The 13,567-nt window shown below is 32.5% G+C and overlaps 2 protein-coding genes across 5 annotated transcripts; both read left to right on the top strand.

The window, feature by feature from the left end:
- The first annotated feature begins 4,966 nt into the window (after positions 1-4,966).
- Positions 4,967-7,294, top strand: LOC137828332 (uncharacterized). Of its 4 annotated transcripts, none has more exons than XM_068634855.1 (4): positions 4,967-5,073; positions 6,097-6,330; positions 6,574-6,647; positions 7,062-7,294. In XM_068634855.1, exons 2-3 carry the CDS (start codon positions 6,154-6,156, stop codon positions 6,628-6,630), a joined length of 234 nt encoding a protein of 77 aa, XP_068490956.1. In that variant the 5' UTR covers positions 4,967-5,073; positions 6,097-6,153; the 3' UTR covers positions 6,631-6,647; positions 7,062-7,294. The 4 variants fall into 4 exon arrangements, with proteins under 4 accessions (XP_068490956.1, XP_068490980.1, XP_068490964.1 ...); XM_068634879.1 differs by having other exon boundaries at positions 6,574-6,668; XM_068634863.1 differs by having other exon boundaries at positions 5,028-5,127.
- Positions 7,295-8,642: 1,348 nt separating this feature from the next.
- LOC137825457 (uncharacterized) lies at positions 8,643-12,401 on the top strand. The gene is made up of 2 exons (XM_068631124.1): positions 8,643-8,931; positions 11,794-12,401. Exons 1-2 carry the CDS (start codon positions 8,817-8,819, stop codon positions 12,078-12,080), a joined length of 402 nt encoding a protein of 133 aa, XP_068487225.1. The 5' UTR covers positions 8,643-8,816; the 3' UTR covers positions 12,081-12,401.
- Positions 12,402-13,567: the final 1,166 nt, after the last annotated feature.

Here is a 13,567-nt window from a genome sequence, read left to right as displayed (position 1 = left end):
CGACTGACGAATGGCCGAGACCTCCGTATACTTGGCCGACTGATGAATGGCCGAGACCTTCGTATACTTGGCCGACTGACGAATGGCCGAGACTTTGTATACTTGGCCGACTGACGAATGGCCGAGACCTTCGTATACTTGGCCGACTGATGAATGGCCGAGACCTTTGCATACTTGGCCGACTGACGAGTGGCCGAAACCTTTGGAGACTTAACTAAGATGGTCGAAGACCACACTTATTTGGCCGATGGCCTACCCTCACCATGAGAATGTGGCCGACGACCGAACCCTATTACGATTAACGCTCAAACCGAGATCAGTAAAGCTAATCCATCATCAAGAATTAGGTAATGCAACCCTAAGCGGTATCCACCTCGATAAACGGGCCCAACAAGGTAGGCCCATTAGAATAATATAAATAGCACCCATTCCAAGGAGTAAGGTATGTCATTATTACTGTTCACCTACCTGAGAGCTAACCACCCGCTTTACTGACTTGAGCGTCGGAGTGCCTTCGCAGGTACCCCCACCATCCGGTGTTCACCCGACGACCGAGCCCCGAGTGCCGAAAGATAAGCAGAAGGAAGAGAAGGATCCCAGTTCATCACTCAGCCACCTGCCCGACCGAAGGAAGGAGAAGAAGACTTCAACAGTTCTCTAGGTCCCATCTCCCTAGCAGGAACAATTAGCATACAATTTCTCCTTCCTAAGAGTTTCTAATACTTGTCTAACATGTGACTCATGATCTTCTAAAGACAAGCTATATATAAGAATATCATCAAAGTAAACCACAACAAACTTGCCAATGAATGCTCTTAATACATGATGCATGAGTCGCATGAAGGTACTAGGAGCATTAGTCAAGCCAAAAGGCATGACCAACCACTCATATAAACCAAATTTGGTCTTAAAAGCGGTTTTCCATTCATCACCATGTTTAATTCGAATTTGATTGTAACCACTCTTAAGATCAATTTTGGAAAATATTTTAGACCCATGTAATTCATCCAACAAGTCATCTAACCTAGGAATGGGATGCCTATATTTGATGGTAATGTTATTTATAGCGTGACAATCCGTACACATCCTCTATGTCCCATCTTTTTTTGGGACAAGTATGACAGGCATAGCACATGGGCTCATGCTATCTTGTACCCACCCCTTAGCTAATAAATCCTCAACTTGTTGTTGAATTTCTTTGGCCTCTTGGGGATTGGTCCTATATCCAGGGCGATTTGGTAAAGAAACCCCGGGCATGAAGTCTATTTGGTGTTCAATCCCTCTTAGAGGTGGTAAGCCTTTAGGAGGATCTTGAAACACATCTTCATATTCCTTTACCAAATTGTCCAAACATGTGGGACTATCCTTAGCCGACTCACTTTCAATAGGTCTAGGAATAGCTAAAAAAATAGGCCTTTGAGTAACTATTACCTTTTTAACTTGTTGGGTAGATATGAGAAGGCTTCTCTTGGAACTCTTTTTATCATTTTCTTTCTCTCTCTTTTCTCTCATTTTGACTTGGTCCTCATGCACTTCCTTTGGAGAGAGAGACTTAAGAATGACTTTGTGCCCATGGAAGTTAAAAGAAATTTTGTTGGTAAAGCCATCATGAAAAACTTTTCTATCAAATTGCCATGGCCTACCTAAAAGAATATGAGTAGCTTCCATTGGAACAACATCACACAAGACCTCATCTTTATATTTACCAATGGAAAATGTAATGAGGACTTGCTTGTTCACCACTAGCTCACCCACCTCACTTAACCATTGTAACTTGTAGGGCTTGGCATGAGAGATGGTAGGCAATCCAAGTTTGTCTACCATCTTGTGCTTGCCACATTAGCACAACTCCCCCCATCCACAATCAAAGAGCATACCCTATCATTAATAAGACACCTTGAATGAAAAATATTTTCTCTTTGAGTTTCATCAAAAGGTTTTAAAACTTGTCCAAGCATGCGTCTTATTACTAATAGGTCACCCTCATGTGGGCTCTCACTCTCACTCTCACTTGGGGATCTAGAAGGTGAGGAATGTCTAGAAGATTCAGACTCATGCTCACTACCATCTACCCCATCATGCATATACATAGTTCGCTTAGAAGGGCAATTAGAAGCAATATGTCCATAGCTTAAGCATTTAAAACACTTCTTACTAGACAATTTAGGTGGTGATTTAGGCCTAGAAGTGGAAGTGGAAGGCTTAGAATTGTTCATGAAAGCACGCAACTAATCCACCTTTTCTTTCTTGATATTTACAAGAGGTATTGACATCAAATGGTGTGATCAACTAGTCACAAATTGTGTCCCAAACTTGGCAACTGTGGTGTCAAAACAGTTTATTGATTAAAGGGGGAAAACGTGTAAACCAACTCAAGGAAACCCGTTATGCCGGGAGGACTCAACATAGGATAACGTCTCAGAGGTGCATAAGCTAACTCGCGTGACATAAATGTCTACATGTTCATTTAGATATGTAGTTCCATCATACTTGTCTAGGGCATGGTTCTTCCAATTAGCCGAGAGAGATGTTTCCATGATCCATTTTATGAAAGGGTGTCAACGTGATGACGCTTTAAAGAACATGTGAGTGGATTTTTGCGACTGATCATCCATTACTCCGTAGATGTAACTTCTTAGGTTATCAAAAGAGGAGGTTAGCTAAATCAGACTATCTCGCTTTGTTCGGGCATGGAGTTAAGTGACATTGTATTTTCTACCTCTAGCTTATGTTTCATACAAGCATTCTCAACTTTTAAGACGTCCCTTTCTTTAATGTTTTTCTCTCTCTTAAAGGTCTCCAGTTCCTTTTGGAACTCCATTAGCATTGCAACATGATTTACTTGGTTTTCCTTTGGGGTGAGTCTCTCATTGGTCATCATCCTTTGTGTGGTAACCATACGGTCTTTCATTAAAGTCTTTCTCAGTCACATGACAGGTGTGAAAATGTTCTTACCAGACTAAGATGAATTTTTTATGACCATGGGTTTCCTATAGGTTAATATTTATTTAAAAATTTCAATCATGATGGCTTCTCGGTCTCGGGGAACTCAGGAGTGGAGGTACCTACAAAGGTACTCTGACGCTCAACTTAAACAATATCTAGTAAAAAATGCATAATAAATATATATTTTAATTATGTGATTGTGCCATATTTATAGTATTTTATGATGAACTTTTCATTTGTGGACCTTGCTTAGGTCCAAGTTTTGCTAATCCAATTCTTAAATAAGTGGTCTAACTTTTTTAATGTTGTAACTTGAATTAACGATTTGGTTTTGTTTAAATATAAAGTTACTAGTTATTTTAATGAGGTGTTTTATAATTAGTTAGAAGGTGTATCAGTATGCGATCGATGTATTGTCACTTATAGGTGAGCAAGTGTATATTTAAGTATATTATGATTTGTCTAAAATGTCGAGTAGTCAAGTAACTTATATGTTTGTATGTTATGTTGTTCAATCATATTTGGTGTTTTGCTTTAGATACTAATATTGAATAGAATTCCACTCTAATTTAATACAAAATAATACTTTTATAGCATGATGCTATTATATATAAGTTTTACTCTAAATAAAAATAATTTTTTTTTTATTTAATTAGTTCAATCTCAAATTTCGTTATATTCACAATAGGGTAGGATATGAATAACTTTTTCACTTTTAACTTAAAGATTTACCTTATATATAATATATTATGTGAATTACACTACATGCAATGTTTTTTAATAGATCTCCTACATGCAACTTCATATTGTAACTCTTATGATATGATATTTTAGAAAGTTAGTTCAATATATACTATACAAAGGTAACTCTCTAGGGATATTTTGAAAGCTTTGGTGTGAAGGCAAAGCAAAAAAATGGTGGCCAAATGCATAGTGCTGAATGATGAAATGCAAAATGCCAAAGAAATGATGTGAAATAAATATGAAATGGAAGTGGGTGTACCAAAGTCATAGGAGCCATGTGACTTCCATAAATGGTTGGACCTACTTATATGGATAATGTCCTTAAAAAATATAACAATATAGTTTTGTTAATTAATCTATCTTAATCATTTTACTATTGGTTCATTTGTTTACCATTTGTGATAGGGAAATCAATTGCTTAATCATTCATCAATCTAATCATTTAACTAAAATTATTTAATCATACCAAACAAAAGATGTTGAAATCCCTCTAGCTTTATGTTTTCAATTTATTTAAATCATAGTATAAAATCAAGTAGCTAATATCCCAATTCAAAGTCTAATTATTTTAACATTATTTAAATTTGATTTTTGGTGAAATCAATTATTAATTAGACTTTATTTATCTTCCTATTGTGATAAATTAATCCAAGACAAAAACTTCACAAACTATATTGAAATGTAACCATCATTTATAAACTTTGGTACTAAAATAGATTTCTTGCACTAAAACTTATTTTAATAAAATAATTTTGAAAATAAAATATTTTACCCATTAATTAATTTATTAAAATGTTCTTTAACTACAAATTAAAATTTTAAAATCAAATTGATATAAATTAAATTTATAAACTCTAGTTCAAACATATTTGCATGAAAATAAAATTAGGTTAGAATAGAGACAAGTAATAGATACCACCGAGTTCGTTATCTTCACGCTATTATTTTTACGAACTTTATCTACTCTAAACTAAGAAAAAAATGTTTTTAAAAAATAAAATATATTTACATTTATAGTTTGATTTTCAATCAATATATAGTGTATTTTTTTTACATTATCAACTAATTATGAGCCATCAACAAATTATAAATCATGTTTAATATTATTTTTAAATTACAAAGGAATGAAACTTATCATATAGAATAATTTCTGGTTAGATGGTAATATAAAATACACAAATATTACATATTTTTATTTTTTAATTATTGATTAAAAGTTTACCAATTATAATTATAATTATTTTTAAAATTTATTTAATATATAATTAGATCTGTTTTTTTATTCTATATTTAAAGTTAAGTTTTCAGTTATAGACACAACCCATTGTTCCAAAACGGTGCGGTTTGAAGGGACCCTTCTTCTCTTCGCTCTTCTTCTTCCTCGTAAGTTCTTCTCTATTCTCGTGTTAGGGTTCCAATTCCTCCTTACTTCTACATGTAATTTTGTCTTCCTCCTTTCCCTCTTAATTGTTAATATTTTGAAATTAGAAAGTAGAAGAGAAAAAGAAAATTCAGAGTTCGAATTTTGAGAAAGGAAATAAATAAATTGTGGATTTAATTTTGATTCACTTAGTGTGTGTTTTATGCGATTCATTGTGTATTGTCCACTTAGAAAAGGTTGAACACCTTCTGCACTGATTGAAATATGCCTAATTAAGGTTTACTTTTGTTGTGGATTAAATTAATATAAAATTTCTTATTCCTTGTGTTGATCAATGCAAAGGAAGGCACTTCAAATAACAACTATGGCTGTATATTTAAGTTGAATACTTCACAATAATTGAATACTGTCAGTTCAGTTGTACTTTACATTTTTCTTCTAATTCTTCTTTTAAACTTCAAATTCATTTTAAATAGGGTTGTTAGAGTGATTCGATATGTTCACAATTACTCATACTCATGTTTAGAACATTGATCATCTTTTGATTTATTATTACTCATGTATGTTATATAATGGTTGTGGTATATATTTTGATATTTTAAATTTGTCGTGTACCTCCATGTGTCTTATAATGTGTCAAGTTGTTTTCAAGCTTTGTAGGTCAATAGTTTAGAAATGTTCATTGGTTATATTTGGCTACTATAAATACTCAAGTTGTTTCTACCTTGTCGATAGTAATTTGCTAAAGACTAGAGGCTTATCTCAAGCCTCTAGTTTTTGAGAGGCTTGCTGATAGTTTGAGGCTAATTAGCATCATTAGGTTGCAATGAAACTGAAGCATTTTATTAGAACATATTTGGTTGGTGTGTGTAACCTTATTGGATTTATCACCAGTTTGGAGTTTATTGTATTCTACTATGTTGTCATTGATGAGTTTATATTTGTTCCTTTTGGAGTCTTTCTACTCTCTGATTTTTTGGTGTAGTTGTGGTGTCTGAGCATTTCTCTTGTTGATGTTTGTTCAGCTGAGTTAAAAGGTGGATTCCTTTGATCATTTGAAGGGCAGCAATACCCTTGATCAAATGATGGAGAGTGGACCTATTAATCAGCCTAAACCACAAAAACAAATGTGGTGTGAGAAAAAACAGGGTGCTGTTCATGAGGAAATCAAGAGAATGAACCGACTTCCTGCTAATAGTGCATATGGCACGCATCGTCTTAAGGTTCTTAATAAAATTTTGCAACTCATATCAGTTCAGGTAAACCATTTTTTGTTCAAAGCCTTAGGTTGTGTAGTCATATACTTAGTATTACTTTTAGTTTCATAAGCATGTATAAAATTTTGCAACTCATATCAGTTCAGGTAAACCAGTTTTTGTTCAAAGCCTTAGGTTGTGTAGTCATATACTTAGTATTACTTTTTAGTTTGATAAGCATGTATTTTAATTTTGGTCATAACAAGTGACTAATCGTATCATTCTTTTATGCTGTTATTATTTTAGAGAACCGTATCACAGGAGCAGGAGTTGGAGTTGCTTTTTGCCGGCCTTTCTCTGTAGAGTTATCATTGAAGCAGGTAGCTTCCGGGGAACCAATAGTAGGTTTATAACTATTTTGCAATGTTCTTTGGGCTTGTGCATATGAGTTGGAATCTAAATGCATGTTATTTTCCCTTTGGAAAAAAGAAATTTTGACAACCATCTATTACTTACACAACCATTGACCACTATCTATATTTAATAAAATATTAAATTATGATATTTAATTAAAATATAAATTAAATTATTTTATAAAAATAGTTGTAGGATAGTGATATATAAATATATGGTTGTCAACCTAACATAGCTCTTTGGATTTATATATTTTGTTCCTGACAGTCATAATTGCAGTTATTTTGTGTGTTTTTGTTTTTAAATTACATTAATGTAATTTGGGTGCTTTTTATGATTTTAAAACCAGCTGATCCTGGTGTCTTTTGTTTTTCATTCAGCCCCTCACAATTGTTGATCTTCATCTTGAAGGCCAAATGATAAAGAACAAGGCTTGTTTCCCTTTGTACGTATTTGCAGTTGACCATCAAATATGGTCAGAGTCAGTTAAGGCTTTACTGTTAACTTGGCTGTCTTTAAGCACCAATCTACTCTTCCTTAGCTACTGTGTTGATGTAATAGTAATACACGTCATGTTGCATGTGAAAACATTGCTGCCTTAGTTCCCTTTTTACCTTCGTGGTTCATTGATGCTGATCTTTCTTTCATGAATATGGATCATCTTTCTTTCATGATCTGGTCATGGATCTTCTAAGTCCGTTGTTGATAACTTCTGTAATGGCTCTGGAAATGACCTGAGAAAAACAAAATACTGAAGTAAAGTGCACAGTATATTGTCAATGTTATTTGAATTGCTCGAGTTATTATTACAAAATTATGGGGTGATGTTAGTATTATTCTGTTGTGTCGTTGAATGAAGACAAACACAATAGTTTTGTTTTGTTTTTTTTATAAGGCTACTGGTTATTAAATAATGACAAGCTCATTTGTTTTTATAAAATGTAGATTGCAAATAAAATTATCACTTTGATTGAATTTTTAGTTCTTGATGAACTGTTATTCGAAACATGGCAGAAACTATTTCAATGGTTCATTTAAAAATTAAAAAAACATGCATCTCTAATCCTTTATTTATTTTCAAGGGGTTTAAGTGGGAAGAACTATGATATATGGAGAAGTTAGAGAAAGTGTTAAAGCTAGTAGAATATAATGCCAAATTTATCCTTTTATATATTATCCTATTTCCACTAGTAGCTGTAGCCTTGTAGAAAATAATGGTGGCTTCAACAAAATTGTAATGGTATTGACCTAGTGAGAAATAATAGTGGTTAGAACAAAGATTAGTAGTTACAACAACAACAAAAGCTATAAAATAAATATTCTTTTTATAAAATAATGTTAGGAATAATTTTAAATATTTTTTAAGAGTATGTTTCAAAAATATTTTAAATTAGTTTCTTTGTTCACTGAAAAGATTGTTAGTTTTAAAAATATTTATCAAGAATTAATAAAAAATAACTATTCAAATTCTCAACTATAGAATATTTTCAAATTTGATTTGTTTCAAACGGTGTATGAAAATGTCACTTTCTCATCCTTTATCAAGACAATAAAAATAATATATGGTTTACTACTTTCTTTCCCTTAAACCAACAGTACCTCAATATTTTTTATAGTTTGATAACACCTCATATTTTCAAAAGACAATAAATTAATTTTTTTAAACCTCCAATATAATAAAAAATTCATTTAAGCTACAGTATCGTTTTATTTAATTTGCTTTTACTGTATTTCAATAATATTATTTTTGAATATTTTTCATTTAATTAATATTTATTTTAATAAATAATAATTGAGGAAAAACAATATCTTTAAAAAAAATGTACTAGTAACCTTATTTATGCTTAAATGACCAATAAAATTATTGCATACTATAACGATTAAATTCTGAACAATATTAATATATAATTATATAATACTAATTAAATTCTTTATAAGCATAACTTAATCTTATTTCATGTAGTTGAGCAAGAAAATATAAATTTTATTTTGCTTTCTACCAAGAAATATCTGATGTTATAAATTATATCTTAATTAAATAAAATTGAAAGCGCTTCCATCACAACACATAAACCACATACACCTTCGTAAATCCGAAGGAACATTATCGGAATCGAAAGCTACCGCCAGACGTCATGGCCACCGCCGTGATGGATATAGCCCGCCGCCATACGCTTGGCCAAATACTGGTGGATCTTGTCAAGTTCGCCGTGGGTTCTGCCATGGATGGCTCTCGCAAAATCATCCCAGGTCATTTCTTCTGCCTATTAAAACTTTTCTTTTCATTTCACTCTTATCACTAACTGTTTGTCTAACTCTTCATATAGAATCACATAAAAGGGATCGTTGCACTTTTTCTTTTCAACTGGAATCCATCGTTTAGTGTTTGATTTGGGATCAATTTTGGGAAAATAAATAAATTAATGAATAATAGTTTTTTTTAATCAAAAGCATTTTCACACTAACTATAGAAGGAAAAGATTTAATGACGTTCTGTAAAGGAATTGAATTATTTCTGTTACTATTCTGAGATTTTGATCAACTGAGTGCTCAACCGCGAATTACTAATTTTGAGAAATTTATTTTGTTTTATACTTGTATTTTATGTTTATATGCTCTTTCTTTTACCACTGTGCCTACTTCATGTTGTATTGGTGTTTTCAAAATCTGCATCTAAAAAATTTGGTGAATGGGAAAAAGGTATTATATTTTTAGCTAAAGAAAGAATGTTTAATCAAACACTCATTCCATCTGTGTACAGAATTGAAGTGAATGTACATGTGAAAAATGAGTAATTGAACATTTCTGTGGAGCAACTTCAAGTATCTTGCTCTATGTTTGATTATGCATTTGTCAGATAGTCTGGCATTACTATGTCACAAGATAGCCATTGACTTGTGACTTTATTAACTAGGATTTAGTTTTCTGATGTGAGGAGAGTGAAAAAGGATGGAGTAATGGTTGATATTGACTCTAATTTTGGAGGTTTTTTTATATGTGTACTTAATTTTATCACAATTTAACCATTGACATTAATAGATATAAGAGTATTTTATCATCTAAAGTGTACTTCTCATCTTGTAAGAATCTTATCCTTGCTAATCAACTGTCATCTTGGGGGAGTTATATTCAAGTCATTTGGGATTTCTCACATCCCCTTTGGTTTTAGAGATATCTAAGTCCCTTAGATATGCATTGAAGTGTTTGGTTTTCTGACGGTCACGTGTATGAAAATCCTTTTTGGAAGAGTCAAAACTCACATTGATGATTTCTACACTTAGAAAGATTTAGTTTTTAACTATTAGCTTGGGGATATACTCGTTGAAAACCAAGAAAACTTCACTCCTTATGCCTTTACTAAGAATTAGGATGAATTTACTACATTCAGTGAGCTCTTGAATTTGTTAGAATAAGAAGTGGTGAATTGTTTTCACAAGATTTTCGCAAAGTTTGAAGATAGAGTGAAAAGTTCTGAAAAATCAACCAATTGAATAGCTGTTCAACTCAATAAATTTTTTGTTTTAAGCTTATTTCCATAAAATCAACTTGTTGTTTTCATGAAACAACCGGTTGTTTATACCAGCAGAATATGAAATCAAGTTAAAACAATTTAGAAGAGTAGAGATAGAGAGATCACACAAGAAGTTTATACTGGTTCACTCTTAACCAAAAGCTACATCCAGTCCTTAGCTAACCACTAAGAATTCACTATGTAATCAAACCTAGATTACAAAACACATACCAAGAGTGATGATCTTGAACCCCTCAAGAACACACACCATTCCTTGGCCAAAACCACACTAAGAATGTTGATCTTGAATCCTTCAAGAACACACAACACTCCTTGGCCAAAATCACACTAAGAATGTTGATCTTGAACCCTTCAAGAACACGCAACACTCCTTGGCAACACCACACTTTTTAGAAACACTTTTTGAAACTGCCTTACACACAAATACATAAATACACTCTTCAAAGTAGGGAATAGAATACACTTGGGTATACAAAGCTTAAGTTCAGAAGATTACAAAACCCAATCCTATTCCACACACTTGAGATGATCCTAAGCTTTTGAATTCTTGAAAAATGTTTTAAGCAATCTCTCTTTCTTAGTCAGTTCAAAAGAATGTTTAAACAATTTTTATATAGCCTCAATCAAGTGGTCAAAGCTGTTAAATCAAAAACCAAAAGCAGTTGGAATCATTTAAAACACTTAGCAGAATTCTGTTATGGAAACAACCAGTTGTTTTCCAAATCAAGCGATTGAAATAATTTTTCTATTAAGGTTTTCATAAAAACAACCAGTTGATTTATCGAAACAACTGGTTGATTCTGTTTGACAGCAAAGACAAAACAAAACAAAGCTTTTCTAATCATTTAAAAAACCACTAAGTGTCAATAGGTTGATTCGACATTTCAACAAGTTGAAATTTCACAGCCTTTTAGAAAACCCATCTTTTTCAAAAAGATAAAGATTCAAATGAACTTGGATCATCTTAAGGAGTGAATTAACAAATTAAAAACGATTAGATAACACACACCCAGCAGCAAGGTCTTCAAGCTTTTCACACAGATTTGGAGACATCAAAGCATCTTGTTCAACAGAATTTACTATGATCCTTTTTATTTATTTTTATTGAAGAAAATATTTAATGTATATTTGGTTCTCAAAATTGCATTGGCTTTTAATTTCATGTTCTTCATTTAAGACCTGAAGGTTGAGAAAATTCTTGCAAGTTTTTCTTGTACTTGAGATATTCCTGCTACATTGACCATACACTATCAACTCAATTAATAATTAAGTTTCTCTTTAATGATATCGTATATTCTAAGTATGCGTTTTCTGAGTTCCATTTAACTCCTTGCCTGTAGAGTATATGTATTACAAAGATTATATTTACACATCCAAATGCTTACATTTTCTTACACTTATTTAGAAAACAGTAGAAAAAAATATGTTTCCCTTGTCTCCTTGTTATAAAATGTGGTAAAAAAATGTTAAATTAAAACTTTAGTTCCTTTACTTCGGTTTCGGTCTAGTCTTTGCATGAAAAAGATGTCCTTACTGACGTACATGTTTTATATGCAAATGTCATTACTGTATTTATACAGGTAGGAAGCAGGTTGATAAGATGGTACCAGAAGGATTGATAAACATACCCTTGCCAACCCCAGTAAATACCAAGAAACATCCTGATTTAAAGGTTGCAAATGACCTACATTTTGTGACAAAAATGGAAGAAGTTAAGGAAGACATGAATAACATAAAGCAGCAGTACAAAACATCAACCAAAGGTGTTGATCAGTCACAGCTTCCAAACAAATTGGATGATGGCTTGAAGGAAATCAATCTCGCTCAGGGCAATGGAAGGAGAATTTTCATCCGATCTCGTCTATAGAATGGAATTTACATAACTTACACCAGAGATTCTACATATCATTAAGATAGTTCAGCATAATATGTGCTTTGTTTTTCTTATCTCCCCTCTCACCATGCTAGATGGAAAGGGGATGATAGCTATCTGGCTTGAGGTTTAACCATTTGAGTCTGGGTACTGTCACCCATTGTGTATCGTATCAGTCACCACATGAGGTATACCAAATTTCCCAAGTCTATAACATGTCCTTCCCCATAGTATTAATATCATCATATAACAATGTCCTGTATGTAACTTGTTCTATAATATCTGTTTTTCAATGAACTTTCTACAATTTACTAACCCCACTTGCTTTTGTTATTTCATTGTATTGACAGAAAAGTTAAGGGACATAGTTATGTTTTTAAAAGTGGGCGAATTGGTTAGATTAGGAAATGTGAACTATGTATTTGTTACGAACATTACACTCTTGGTTTGGCTAACTATTGCCATATTAGGGTAACAACTGAGGAATCTTTTATTTAATTAAATATTTAACCAGCTGAACTAAATATGATCAAAACTTGAGGGTTTTGCAAGTTTAAATTGAATGAATTTGTGAAAACATTGGATGTACTAGGGGAATCAATGTTTTTTCCAAGCTGAACCAAAAATCTGGGTGTCTTCCAAATTTGAATGAAGAGTGAAGACATTCCGAAAACTGAGTTTTAGAAATCATGCATTATTAGTATGTGGTGATTTCCTTTCAATCCCCTAAGAAATTGTATCACTCAAATTTTGTTTCTTTCTTCCTCTCTAAAACAGTGATGAGGGCACTACATGAGTACTTTGGGTTACATGCACATATGTTATCATTTCTATAACTTCCCAAATTATAAGTAACCTAGTAAAGTAATTGACTAGGATTTGTCACCTTCTGTAATTGAAACCATTTCTTGTAGCAATTTTTCTTAGAAATTGTTATTTTAAATCTTTCCAGATTTCTGGTACATCAACCACCCATAATATGTTGTGCTAATTAGTGGAGAAACAAAATGAACCAACTGGCATGCTATTACAGCTCTTACAAACTATATAAAGTGATGGAAAATTCAACACAATAACACTAATATCTCAACAAGAGCAATAACCAGTGAATAATAATTTCCCCAACTTGCAAGAATCCGTGAGGAATAATAACAAATAATGGTAGCAACAAAAAAACACACTTTAAGAAGACACAAAATTTTTAACGTGGAAAACCTTCTCAATGTAAGAAGTAAAAACTACGAGCACAAGTCAATCAATCAAACTCCACTATGATTAAAGTTATGATTACAAGAGTGTCTCAAATTACAACACAAATTGTGCTCAATAACCAACCAAATAACAATACAACAAAGATGAAACGGAGAACAAGAAACCTGGAAAATTCACAAAACCGTACGCGGCCTATATGTCACTGTTACAGTGAATTTTGAACAATCCGAACGGTCCAATTGAAGCACCACGAGGTATGAACCTGCTAA

This window comes from Phaseolus vulgaris, chromosome 11 (assembly GCF_000499845.2).
Source record: "Phaseolus vulgaris cultivar G19833 chromosome 11, P. vulgaris v2.0, whole genome shotgun sequence".
Taxonomy (NCBI): domain Eukaryota; kingdom Viridiplantae; phylum Streptophyta; class Magnoliopsida; order Fabales; family Fabaceae; genus Phaseolus; species Phaseolus vulgaris.
Note: the sequence above shows the minus strand (reverse complement) of the source record. Positions and strands in the feature narration are given on the sequence as shown.

What these genes read in the sequence shown, in the direction of transcription:
- LOC137828332 (XM_068634855.1), top strand. Translation starts at nt 6,154, where the DNA reads ATGATGGAGAGTGGACCTATTAATCAGCCTAAACCACAAAAACAAATG. An exon ending in TGCAACTCATATCAGTTCAG is followed by an intron (nt 6,331 to 6,573) that starts GTAAACCATTTT and finishes TTATTATTTTAG; the next exon opens with AGAACCGTATCACAGGAGCA.
- LOC137825457 (XM_068631124.1), top strand. Translation starts at nt 8,817, where the DNA reads ATGGCCACCGCCGTGATGGATATAGCCCGCCGCCATACGCTTGGCCAA. An exon ending in CTCTCGCAAAATCATCCCAG is followed by an intron (nt 8,932 to 11,793) that starts GTCATTTCTTCT and finishes GTATTTATACAG; the next exon opens with GTAGGAAGCAGGTTGATAAG.